This window comes from Schistocerca gregaria, chromosome 6 (genome assembly GCF_023897955.1).
Source record: "Schistocerca gregaria isolate iqSchGreg1 chromosome 6, iqSchGreg1.2, whole genome shotgun sequence".
Taxonomy (NCBI): domain Eukaryota; kingdom Metazoa; phylum Arthropoda; class Insecta; order Orthoptera; family Acrididae; genus Schistocerca; species Schistocerca gregaria.
The window spans coordinates 268,515,788-268,530,139 of NC_064925.1; the positions used below are offsets into that span (position 1 = coordinate 268,515,788).

The following is a 14,352-nucleotide window of genomic DNA, read 5'->3' on the forward strand; positions in this document are numbered from 1 at the left end:
AGATTAGATTAGATTAATACTTGTTCCATAGATCATGAATACGACACTTCGTAATGATGTGGAACGTGTCAGGTTAATAATTGAAAGACTTGTACAGTTGTAGAATTAAGCTAGTGTCAAGAATCATTTCTTTCCATTTCATTTATGTAATCAGTTAATGTATTGTTCTTTATTTGTTTGCACTTACAGTTTTCGGATGATTAATTATTATAATCAGAGGATAAGATCTTCTCCTATGACATCTGATCAGTGAGCCTGGCAGTTGTAGTTTTCTGTACAATATTTACACTTTGATAATTTACTGAAAATTTGAGACATACTGGTATCCTCTCATGTTTTACACATAGAAAATTACCTTGTGGATAGGAACTTGCTAATTTCTTAGCAGATACCTCTTGTGTTTATAATAAAACTGGTCGGTTTAATACTTGAGCATTGCTGTATTAGTAGCTTGTCACGCCACAGCTAAGTTATGTGTTAGAACAGCATGAAAATGGCATTTTTGGCTCAGAAATAACTTCACAAGTCTTGGAGACATAATTTTTCTCAGAATTTGTCTTGGAATGTAGTAATGGTTTGGTTTCTTCAGTTGATATTGTGTGCACAGCCAGTGGGGTGTATGCATGGCATGTTCCACCATTCGAAGTGAGGAGGCAGTAGTAGTGATGCTACTGAATTCAATTTGTGATAAGATAGTGGAGCTTGACATGATTTTTATCATGCCACAGACACTGATGGGGGTATATTGCAAAATGGACATGGGCTGTCCATGCCAAAGGCATGTTTACGATTGAGTATGGTTTTTTTCTTGCTTAGTGTTATTGCCAGTGGAGAGATGTGTACTCGTTGGTGGTTTTCAAATGTGGTACACTTATGGATAATCGCCTGTGGTGCAATACTTTTTGCTGGTGGTACTTTCTCATCTGGGGCTCTAGCTTTTGGATTATTATCAGTGGTGCAATGATGTTTACCTTATAGTATTTAGATTGTGGATCGCAGCCCCAGAGGCATGTTATTGGCAAAGTTTTGTATTACGTGGCGTGAGCTTGTGGAGTGTTAGTGACGATAGTACATTTCAGACTAAGTACAAAAATACGTGCATTACAATGCATAAGAATCGGCACAGTTGCAAGCTGCTGATGCAAGTTGCCAACTATTTGCAACACAACTGTTCTTCATAATTTATGACTGGTTGTTACATGATGACAATTATTGAACTATATTAAAAAAAACATAAATTCGTTGAAAACTATAGTCTGCACAGTATGGCAGCCAATTGAGGCCCATGCCAGTGGCCTCTGGGTACCCCAGAACCAGAGTGTGGTTTTCAAATTGCTCCTCCAGGACATCGAACACTCTCCTGCTTCAATGGGGTTGAGCTCCATCTTGCATGAGCCACATCTAGTCAAAATCAGGGTCACTTTGTATAATGGGGATCAAATCGTCTTCCAAAACCTTTCTAGTACTGTTCGTTAGTCACAGTGCCATCAAGGAATATCACCCTGATTAACATTGCACACCACATAGTCACCTGCTGAGGGCGAAGAGATTTCTCAATCATGAAATGAAGATTCTCAGTCCCCCAAATGTGCCAATTTTGCTTATTGATGAACCCATCCAAATTAAAGTGGGCTTTGTCACTAAACCAAACCATACACCCTGTCTTTAGGCCACGAGTGGCCTACTGGGACCATCCGACTGCTGTGTCATCCTCAGTGGAGGATGCGGATAGGACGAGCGTGGGGTCCGCACACCGCTCTCCCGGTCATTATGATGGTATTCTTGACTGAAGCCACTACTAATCGGTCGAGTAGCTCCTCAATTGGCATCACGAGGCTGAGTGCTCCCCGAAAAAATGGTAACAGTGCACGGCGGCCTGGATGGTCACCCACCCAAGCACCGACCACGCCCGACAGCACTTAACTTCGGTGATCTCACGGGAACCGGTGTATCCATAGTGGCAAGGCCGTTGCCAAACCATACCATACAGTGCATACTAATTCCCATCATGTCTCGTGGCCAACGAGGCAGTTTTAACATCCTAACAGCGGATAGGCACTTGGTGCAGGGGCTGGCAACTGACCCTTAACATAGACAAATGTAATGTATTGCGAATACATAGAAAGAAGGATCCTTTATTGTATGATTATATGATAGCGGAACAAACACTGGTAGCAGTTACTTCTGTAAAATATATGGGAGTATGTGTGCGGAACGATTTGATGTGGAATGATCGCATAAAATTAATTGTTGGTAAGGCGGGTACCAGGTTCAGATTCATTGGGAGACTCCTTAGAAAATGTAGTCCATCAACAAAGGAGGTGGCTTACAAAACACTCGTTCGACCTATACTTGAGTATTGCTCATCAGTGTGGGATCCGTACCATATCGGGTTGACGGAGGAGATAGAAAAGATCCAAAGAAGAGCGGCGCGTTTCGTCACAGGGTTATTTGGTAACCGTGATAGCATTACGGAGATGTTTAGCAAACTCAAGTGGCAGACTCTGCAAGAGAAGCACTCTGCATCGCGGTGTAGCTTGCTCGCCAGGTTTCGAGGGGGTGCGTTTCTGGATGAGGTATCGAATATATTGCTTCCCCCTACTTATACCTCCCGAGGAGATCACGAATGTAAAATTGGAGAGCGCATGGAGGCTTTCAGACAGTCATTCTTCCCGCAAACCATATGCGACTGGAACAGGAAAGGGAGGTAATGACTGTGGCACGTAAAGTGCCCTCCGCCACACACCTTTGGGTGGCTTGCGGAGTATATATGTCGATGTAGATAAACCATTTTATTTCATATGGTTCAATAATTGTCACCCTGTATGTAAACAATCAAAGTCCTGAGCTCATATTGTGGTACCAGCTACGTTTCAAAATGAAGTGTTAAACTAGGTTCATGATTATGTATTGGTAGAGCATGGGAGTCGCTGAACAAAAGAGGGATATGGGCACACTAGCACAGAACATTTATTTCCCTACTACTGGGACATATGTGTCTCATGATAGAGTTCAGAGAATGAGTGGGAATTTGCTGCATGTTATTGCTATATATCAGTGTGTCAGTTGTAAAGAGAGGGATGCTAATGGTTTGCAGAATTCTTATAATTACAGATTGCACCTGTCTGCCATGCTGTCTTCAAGTTTCACTGTTAAACCTCTACTCCATATCAGTGCACTGAATTTGTTTGCATCTGCAGATAGGCTACCCAGTTAACAAATTTCCTAAGTGGGCTGCTGTCGTGCCTCCCGGACAATTCTTCTCCATGAACTGCATGCACATATTAACGTTTGCTATGTGAGAAATAATGCCCATACTGAGCACCTGCAATGTGAATCAAAAACTTGTAAAGATGCTCTATCCACTGAGGTGTGTATATTTCATGTCTGTCTTTTATTTCTGTACAGCCATCTTTTGAAATCCTGGAGGTACATACATCCCACACCTACCTGGCCAGTCATCAATCTAATGTATTGTTAGACCACAATGGCTCGCACTGAGCAATGATATGCAAGTCAACGGCTAACCGTGATGGTTCCACACTTCAAATAGAGCCCACTGACACATGGTAACTCATCAGGAGAGCACATGGCAATTGGATTTTTGTAATTTCTTATATTTATAGTATGTGAATTTCAGAACTCAAATGTCTATTTCCCAAAGCAGTTCAATGCAGCTCCTAAAAATTCTTGAGAAAAATCGACTTTGAAATTTTCTGAGTATTGTTAATACCTCAGATTAAGGTCAGTGTTTTGCTCTCCTGGCACATGTGGGGCATGCGGACTGAACTCAGTTCTCAGCCGATGCAAATTTTCAAACAAAGGTACATGTTCTACAAGACTGCTATGAAATGCAATTCATAAAGCACTTGAGAATAGTAATTGTTGGTTTGAGTCTTGTTTTGTTCATTATTATCAGTTTGAATACCTACATCATTTAAATATAAAATTTATCCAATCTATGCTAATTAACACATATATAATTGTAATTTTATGGAAAATGCTTGTCTTCATGTTTCTTGGTACTATCAAATCAAGTTTTCATTGTAAATTAGAATTTGTAGTTACGTATTTGTTATGAAAGCCAAAGTACTTGCTGTAGTGGTAACACTGGTTCCCATCAGATCACCGAAGTTAAGTGCTGTCAGGCTTGGCTAGTACTTCGATGGGTGACCATCCGGTCTGCCGGGCTCTCTTGGCAAGTGAGATGCACTCAGGCCTCGTGAGGCAAACTGAGGAGCTACCTGATTGAGAAGTAGTGGCTCCGGTCTTGTATACTGACATACATCTGGGAGAGCGGTGTGCTGAACGAATGCCCCTCTGTATGGGCATCCAGTGATGCCTGTGGACTGAGGATGACACAGCAGCCGGTCGGTACCATTGGGCCTTTCAAGGCCTGTTTGGACAATGTTTAGTTTAGTTTTACCTGCTAATAAAATGCATTCTGGTCTGAGCTGCCAGAGTTGGCAGTCAAGTACGCATGAGGTGCGCACTTGCTTGGGTGAACGAATGGTGTGTGTTTCTCTCTTCTCTTCTGATGAAGGCTGTGACTAAAAGCTAGTGTGTAAGGGTCGTTAGCAGCTGCTGCATTGCTGGCATCAGACCAGCATCCCACTGGGAGGACATCATACACTGTTTGTGAGACAAGCTGGACCATGACAGCTACTGCTGCATGAAGGGCACTGGTCTATAAATTAAGGATAAACTGATCATGCATTCCTGACTCTGACCTGTCATGGTACTGAAAAACCCATCTGCATGCTCAACACTTTAGTCAGGAGAAGCTCCAGCACAGCAGTTATTTACTCAAACAAAATCTAGAAACAAGTTTTTTGAATTAAATTTATTGACTTCTTGCAGTAAACGATATAGCCAGATACTTTGAAACATACAGTGTTGCATGTTTAAAAATACAATGCCTGAAAGACAATAGAATAACAGCCAGAATGAATAAGTTTTCTGAAATGTTCCGTATACTCACAAGGTCTCGTGTGAGCTGACATGGACAGCCAAGCAGTGTGTTGACAGTTACCATATCTGGTCACACATGAGATCCCCCAGGGCAGAAGCCAGAAGCACTAATGTGTTAGGGGGTGCGTGGACTACAACACAATATAAAGGTAGAGGTAAGAGTTCAGTTCACACAGATGTCTAGGAGGGACATGTGTGTGGGTCAGGCCTGCCTGCATTCACACTTCGCCATGTACCTCTCGCCAGGAGATTTTTGGACAATTAGGAACAGTGTACTTTTATTCAGGTTGCGTATTCAGTTTTGATCAGACAAGCAGTAGAGATTTTGTAGTTAGTCAAGTCCTGCCTATTTGTTCATATATTTCCCGACTGAGTTCCGTAACTCCAAATACTTAGTTAGCATTCTCCATGTTGCTTAATGGATGGACCATCCTCAGATTCCTGTCAAGACCACTTACTGGACATGACAACAGCTATTTTGTACATATATAAAATAACAAATTTGGTCGCTGTCATGTCACAGCTTTATATCTGTTTTTTATAACAAATTATTAAAATGTTAATTTTGAGGTTGGCCTCTCTCATTAACATTCTAATATTTGGTGTCATGGAAATAATTTTTACGAGGTTTTCCTACAGTTTATTTTGATATGGTATACATCTGGAGCATCCCAATATATGATCAAGATCCCCATCATCATCTGGATATTTGCTACATGTGGGGGAGATTCAGTCACTCCAATCCTGGGATTATTCTAATAATTGTTGATAAATATTTACTTGGGAGATTTTTATGGCTCTATACACAGTTTTGTTGCTACAGTGTGCTGAATTGAAGTGAAGAAACAGTCCTTTCTCTGCTGCAGTAGTTGCCACCGAGATTCCCATTCATAGTATGTCTCTCTGTGTGTGTGTGTGTGTGTGTGTGTGTGTGTGTGTGTGTGTGTGTGTAGAAAGTAGTAATATGAAAGCTGTGTAAATAGCAGGTTCCGTTACTTGATAATTTCTTCAGAAAGACCATCTACTACTTCATTATGCCAAATAACTGAATGTCCCTTTACCCACATTAGATGTACAGATTTATTTTCTTTGCTGGCTTTCATTGTTAGTTGTGCCACTTCCTAAATATAACCTGAACTGTTTCTGTAACTGCTATTCCTTCTGCAGTGTAACTACTACTTTATGGCGGTAATAAAAACTTTTTAGCTATCTGAAAATCAGGGCAACAGTACGTACAACCAACTCCCTCATTTGTTTTAGATCTATCAGTATGCACATGCAAAAAAATCTGGCCAGTTAATATCCTGGTAATTTGTTAAATCATTGTTTTAACTCTGAACACTTGACCCTTTATGTCTAGTACATAAAAAACTCCAGGTTACCGAACACTGGTAGCATTTGGTCCTATGTCTATCTAGCACAACGTAATGTAACCTAACCTAATCTAAAGTAACAAGGAAACATAAATCTGAGATATCTGAAACTATTTACTGACAGTGGTGCCCATGTGTCTTCTGGATCCCTCTTTTTGCCAGCTGCTTAGCTTTAACTGCAGGGTGACAGTTATTGATCTACATATAAAAAAAAAGTAAATTAATTAGAAACTACAGTATGCACACACTTTATTCAACACATAAATGTCACTACAGATATTTGTATTTAGGTTACGACGGGTTTGATATGCCTGCCTGCCATCATTGGCAATGATGTGGCAGAGACAAATAGTGAAATTCTGCATGACCTACTGAAGTGTCGAAATATTGATGCTGTCAGTGACCTCCTGATGGGTGTTTTCAGCTCAGAAATGGTTTTGGGGTTATTGCTATGTACCTTGTCTTTAAAATAGACCCACAAAAAGGAGTCACATGTGTTCCGATTTGGAAAATATTGTGGCCAATTGAGGCCCATTCTTTTATTTTATTTATTTATTTTGTAGATAATATGGGGCATTTCCACACAAAAAATTCCATAGACCATTCAGAACATCGGTACATAATATAAGATGATGAGGATGTCCAGTCGGGCCTGGTACATATGGTATTATTGGATGTGTGACAAAAGAAATGTGCATCTTGGTGCATTAACATTCACTTTTATTCTTCAGGTACTTTAATGACACTGCAGTGGCTTATAGCAACATATTACAGACAGTATGCTACATTATGATACAGCATAAATGGAAGACAGAATAGAGTTATGTTGAAAACTGATACAAATGTGAAGACAATTTATATTTATTCATGTGCCTGGCACAGAACCAATTAATTAATTACAATTATTGTTTCTGCATTGGAAGTGATAACTGTAAAACGGGGCCATAATTAGGTTCTACCTAAGTGTAACTACATGTATTATATCCACTCATATCAGATTTTGGGTGTGATATTTACTATACAATATTTCTTTCCAATCTGTATTTTGTCTCACATTTTTATTACCCAATAAACTGTGAGACATAAATTCATGTGTTAGTATTTCTCCAAAAGTTTAACTTAATTGACATCTGTGATAAGAGTGAAAAGAAACAGTAAGAAATAGAGTATTATGCCTTCCTCAGGAGCCAAACGCAGTTTCAGCATTTTCAGTGCAGAAACGCAGTTACACATTTAACACATCTGTATGGCAACAATATATTGATATCACACAACCAGAGATTTAATACTGACTATCTTTTTAATGGCTTCACAACCACCTGAAACTGTTATCTGGAAGTTCACAAACGCAGATCGTTATGGAACTATTTCATACAAGTTTAAGCATCTGTGGACCCACATCCAAAGAAAATTATTGAATACTGACTATGTTTTCAGTGATGTAGCATTTAAAATATGAACAAAATATTTGAGCAAAACACAGGAAATTCTAAAACTGCTCCCACTGCCCAGCAGTTTTACGTGAGAAATTATTTAGACAATGTAATAAAAATTTAAAATAAAATTACATTTATAATATAAAAGTAAAGTTAGAATTGTACTATGATAAGAACTACCTGGGACTAATTCATTTAAGCTCAGTATTAAATTGAGAAAATGCAAGACGTGGTATTGAAACTATATATAGATATATCTCAATTTCAAATCACTGGCTAAATGAACATGAAAATTAATATTTTAAAAGAAGAAATTAAATAATAGACTTCTGACAAGACTAAAATAATTTTTGACATTACAATATTAGTTTACACTTTCTTTGCAATAAAAATAAAACACATTCAAAAACTACTATAATCAGTAATGATTTTGAGCTGGATCATATAATTATAAAAATTTTATATCACAAAATAAAAATTATAAACAAAGATTAACACACGGTGATATAGTACAGGAAATCTATACACTGTTAATTGAAAACACCACCCAAAGTAAGCTGCCAGAGTTAATGTTAAATGTAGATTTTCCCAGTGTAAACTGCTGGATAAAAATCTAATTTCCAGCTGGGTGGAAGCGTTTAAGCATTTTAAAATTTTGAGTGTCACATCTATTATTTTCCAACACTCATCACAATGGCATGGTATTTCAACATTGTAAGCCAATTGAAACCCAAGGGCTTTTCATGTAAATTCAGGGTTGGATTGTTTGGTACTGAATGAAGACATAGTAAGGTTCCCTAAAACAACTGAAGGCTTTTGGAAATATTCAGTCTCTACAGGACTTAAGGAACAGGAAAAAATGAATTATCAGCCTGGGATGGGTGGGTGGGGGAAGGGAGCATATCATCGACATTGAACTACTTGATTAAAATATTACTGAATAGAAAATTTTCCTCTTCTTTTACAGCAACATCTCCAACTTACAAGGAGACCATACAGAATGGCCTCCTCCGATTTTCTCCATACTTTCATGATTTGAATGTCAGTGCAAAGACTTCAGTTTCTCAGAGCAGTAAGATGCATTTATTCTTTTTTTAAAAAAAGCAGCTCAAACTGAACTTTAAAATTTTCGAGCACAACCAAGTATTAACAATAAAGTCACTGATAGGAATCTCACCTACAGCAGCTTTTTTGCCTTTTATTTAAATCTCACATTTAAAAATGAATGTGAGATATTAAAAAATACTGAATCATAATTCTTCAATACATGAGTTATGTACACTTATAATACTGAACACTCTAGAAATAAATGATTTACTTTTCTATTTGATGTTATATACCAAATTATAAAATAAATAATATAAAGTTGCTGCTAATGAGATTCAAACCAGTGACTTTAGTTTTACTAGACATCTACTCTACAGTCAGTTACTGATCACACTGTTAGTACACTTGAAATGTTTTAGACGTGACAGCAATTGGAAATCTAACCTTCAAACTGATTTTTTGAATTGAATCCTACTGCTTTGGGGAACTGATATCTGATCCTTCAGCTTCAAATCTTACAAATATGAAGAACATCAAAGAGAACCAGACTAACATACTTTGTTAAATGCTCTAACCCTTTCAGATCTACTATCACACTACGTCTATCATTATGATTTTCTGCTATGGCTCAGATGTTGGATGGTGTATAACAGATTTCCATTACTGTGTTTTCCATCTGCTCCAGTGTTGGAGTGTTCTAGGTGAAAAGCAGCACTTGGAATAAAGACGTGTAACTCAAAGTGTGTTACATTCTAACATTTGTAGTAGATAATAGCTGGTAGAAAACATGTGATGATGATATTGCCAGAATGGTTCCTCAAAGACACCAAGCATGAAGGAGAATTAAGTGATGAAAGTGATTGGAAGTAACATTGCATTGTGGTCAGTGATATAAGTTCGAGTGAATCAGGCTCTACTGATGGAGTGAAAATGATGAAGATGCACAACCTGTATCAAGTACCTGGAAGATATCACGATGGCAAGGGTGATCTAATGAAGTTCGTTTCTTCTGTCACACATCAAGGTTTCACCATTCTCCATGGTGTTTGACCAAAATGCAGACTAGAACATTTCCAACTCTTCTTTACTGACGGTCTTATTAGTGAAATTGTGAATACTATAAATATGTACACTAAAGGAAAGATAAAGAAAGTCACTCTGCCTACAAAACACTCAATGTCAACAAGGTAAGGAAGCGGATTGATTCCTACCTACCATTATGATGGCACACTGAGTTGCTGACAGGTAGAATGAGAAGACTGCATCCCAGTCCAAGATGCTGGAGACAGCAGTCATGTGTGCCATCTATACAGTGAACAGTAATCTATCCTTTTCCTTATAATGTTGATATTCCAACTTAGAGTTTCCATTGTTTGAAAACACTGTGTGGCACTCGTGGAAAATGTCCCATTGGATTAACTGAAGGCTGTCCCTGGTGTAATATTGAACATGGCCTTGAACTTTAAGGCAGAATTAGTTAACAATTTCACATAAGACTGGCTAAAACAAACTCCATTTTTCAAAAATGTTTTCTCTCATCTTCATCTATTTTTGAGATGATTTTTAAAACCTTTATGACTTCTCCCATATATGTTTCTTATTCAGAGATGAAGAAGGTTTAGTTGGGGAAGGATCAAAAGATTGGGAAAGGAGTGAGCAGTTGAGTAAGACCAAATGTCAAATGGGATACATCTATTTCCTTATATGTAGACAACTGGGAGAAAACCTAAAAAATTGTGGACAGCACAAAAGATTATTTCAAATCCGTGGAAACGGTGGCTGTATATGAATTTATGCATGTATCATATTTATGAAGCAGGACCATTCAGTGGGCCTCAGCTCTACCTCACAGTGCGACTTTTAAAGGAGGAATGCATTAAAAGTGTACTGGAGACTACAATCATTGAGGTTTCTATAAGCTGAAGAGAGGGGGTGAAACAAAGTCAAGAATAAATGAGACACTGATGTGTAGGATTAGGGTTTCTGTTATAGCTCTGAAGCACTCCTCAACCAGAGGCTGTATTGAGAAATTGATCTTAGTTATTCTGAAAGTTGTTCCAAGAACCTTCCACCAAACATTTCAATGTGAATCGCAGAGTAATCATGTAGACAAAGACCATATCAAAGCACTAGCTGACTTAACATTAATGTATTTGTGTTCGCATCTACAATCCCATTTTTGTGTCAATACTGGTCTACCTAACATTTCAAACACTTGCTATTTCAAACATTGTGTTATTTGCTGCTGTTCTAGCAATATGGAAACAAGGACCACTTAAAATTGCAAATCCAGTAGAAATTCTGATTAGTAATTGTCAGTATGTTCTGGAAGCATAAGGGGTTGAAGGTCCGTTATACAACAAGTATGTCAGATTTGGCACACAACTCCAAAACGACTTTTCAGGTCAGAATTATAACATACAATACAACTGTTCCACTTAAGCAGTTATTACAACATGGACCACAAGTTTTACATAATACAGCTTTTACAAAGCTTAATTAACTTCTCACATTGCAGAGAAATCTACAAGGAAGTATAACAACCATTTTTAAAACAAAAATGGCACTTAAGTAACGAGTTACTAAATGCATGGCAGTTAATGTGAACATGTACTGAACCAATGTAAAAGAAACAGCACAAAAAATGCTGACAAAAAAAATTAAAACAAATTCAGGCTAAAAATTCACAACACTTTAATCAACAACAAGCTAAGAGCTGAACCACATGCCAGCCCTAGTCCAAGGAATGCAGCCATCATAGATGATGCAGTCTCCTGTTCAGCAGCATCCACAACTCTGTTGAAGGGAAAAAAGAAGATTTAACACAAGAAAAAGCACATACATTGTTGACACAATTGATAAATCCTCTTTTTCTAAATTCACATACTGTTCAGAATATATCCAATTAGTTGCTTTGCAACTGAAACATTTAATAGCTCATAAACATATAAAAGTACTTCAGTAGATTTATGTTCTCGCATATAATTAATTATAAATTGCATGAACACTACATTATTTGCTGAAAGAAGCATATGAAGGTAACTTTACTACATAGCTGTGGACTGCAGTAATCCCATTCTACTACTAACTCACCCCCCCCCCCCCCCCCGGCATCTCTCTCTCTCTCTCTCTCTCTCTCTCTCTCTCTCTCTCTCTCTCTCTCTCTCTGTGTGTGTGTGTGTGTGTGTGTGTGTGTGTGTGTGCAGAGAAACATGATTTTTTTTTTTTTTTGGGGGGGGGGGGGGGGGGGGTTAGGGGGTGAAGTCTCATTGGCAAGTAGATCATTAGACACAATCTGCATCTTTTTTCAAAGGAACGACATCAGTATTCAAATTCATTAATTTTTCGTAACGGATGGACACTGAGTTGTACCACACTCAATCCAAAAGTGGGCCCAGTGTGGTGACAACAGTGTCATCTCAATCAGTCATTTATCTGTGGAATGATTATGCTTTAAAATTACTATTAACTTAATATTTGTTTCATTACACAAGACTTTATGGATAAAATCATACTGCTCTCAAACTCAAAATTGTTATTGACTTACAATTTGTAGCTTGCAAATATCCCTGTGCAGCAAATGTAATTCTTTGATTTTCTATTCCAGCCAGCTTACAATAAAATGTAAGGACAGTTCATACTAAGTTTAGCGGAATAAGATGTTAGAGAAGCACCTCATCCTTAACCTTTTACTGTAACATACTTCTTATGTTATCTGTCACTTTCCTGTCCTACATAGGCCTCTGTGTTCTCTTGGTTTTTAAATTTCCTCTCAGAGGTGCTTCATCAATACATATCCTTGTAATTTATTTATTGAAATTCTTTTGATCTAAAATGTTATTCATTAAACTACTTATAGTAAGCAAAACCAACCACGGGAACACCTTGGGCTATGGATCGGAGCCGCCAGGCGGGGAAGCCGCCGGCGGTGGAGCACGCACCACCAGGTAAACACAACAGACTGACAACGACCGACACCACAAGGAAGAGATAAAAACGGAGGCTTGTAGAGACCACAACACCAAACACCAACAGTAAATCCACTTGGAACCAGAGCCAGGCAAATGTCAACAACGAGCAACAACCAGAACGCAGTACCACCAAGATAGAGACACAATCCAGAGCAAGTACCAGACTGGTGGGACTAGGGCAGAGCGGGTCCCTATATACGAAACCGGAGGGAGCGGCTATTGGCCGCTGTCTGCACGTGGCATAGCGGTGGCGCCCTCACTGCGCAGAATAGCTGCTGCGGACGCGGAGCCCTCTATGGGCTGACAACGTCCATTTGTTCTGGCGCGTGTTCGACTTCCACGGCGGAAAGTCCTGGACTACTGATTATAGGAAGACAAAATATTCTAAGTAGTTAGACCTCATCATGTTCCTTTTTAAAATTCTTCTTATGCATTGAATATTTTGAACCTTGTTCTGGGTACTTCTGGTGTCATAGGGTAGCTAAACAAACTTTTTGGACCTAGTCCCTTTCAATATGTCAAAGCCAATGCCATTGCCTCCCCACCCCCCTATCTTCCCATGTTTGTTGCAAGCAAATCTCTGTGGTTCTAAATTTTCTACCAGTATTTGTTCTACCTCCTGCCATCAGATTAACTGAAATTTTGTACGCACAATTGATGGTAGTCTAGTATTATCCATCTACACCATATAATTTTAACACTGTAGTTCTAAAATGCTAGGCATCTATTATTGCATGTCCACTTTCACTAAGTATCAATACTGGGAAGTTTTCAAATCTACAAATAAAGAATTTCTATGCTTTTCAAATAAAAATTTTGTCTTTCATAAAAATGGAGCATTTATTTATTGTGTTCTGTAAATCACATCATGAATGAAATACTTAGCAAAATTTAACAAGGACATTCAATCTGCTGTCAGTTTTATCAACAAGACTAGGTAAATTAAAAACATTCAGCATTTCTACGCAGAAAGCTTTCACAGTTGTGACTCAACTTTTCTCTTGGATTTTCCTGATTTACCAATACATTTCTCTTGACTGGTCCATTGTCGTTTTCTTCAGATTTACATACCTAGCAGTCCAAAAATTTTGCATCTGTGTTATATGATATAAGGATATTATATAATAAACAGATATTACATAATAAAATGATAGTTGCTACTCACCATACAGCGGAGATACTTGCCATATAGCAGAGATGCTGAGTCACAGATAAGCACAACAAAAAGACCGTCAGAAGATGAGCTTTTGGCCACAAGGCCTTCATTGGAGATACCACATGCACACACATACTCATGCAAACACAACTCACACACACATGACCACAATCTCTGGCTGCTGAGGCCACTGCAAGCAGCAGCGCATGATGGGAGACAACTGGATGACGGGGATAAGGAGCAGGCTGGGTTGGGGAGGGGGAGGGATCACAGTGTAGGGGTGAGTGATGATAAAGTGCTGCTTGCGGGAGCAAACAGGGACAAGGTGAAGAGGGGGCAGGGCAGCTAGGTGTAGTCGGGAGGTTAGATGGAGGGCAGGAAAAGGTTAGTGGAAACGG

The 14,352-nt window shown here is 38.7% G+C and overlaps 1 protein-coding gene across 2 annotated transcripts in view; it reads right to left on the reverse strand.

The window, feature by feature from the left end:
- Positions 1–7,043: 7,043 nt before the first annotated feature.
- Positions 7,044–14,352, reverse strand: part of LOC126278332 (equilibrative nucleoside transporter 3) — a 60,422-nt gene continuing 53,113 nt past the window's right edge. For both annotated transcript variants that reach the window (XM_049978369.1, XM_049978368.1), the window contains one exon: positions 7,044–11,623. In XM_049978369.1, the coding sequence (XP_049834326.1) occupies positions 11,512–11,623 (112 nt within the window). In that variant the 3' untranslated portion in view covers positions 7,044–11,511. The remainder of the gene's footprint in view (positions 11,624–14,352) is intronic.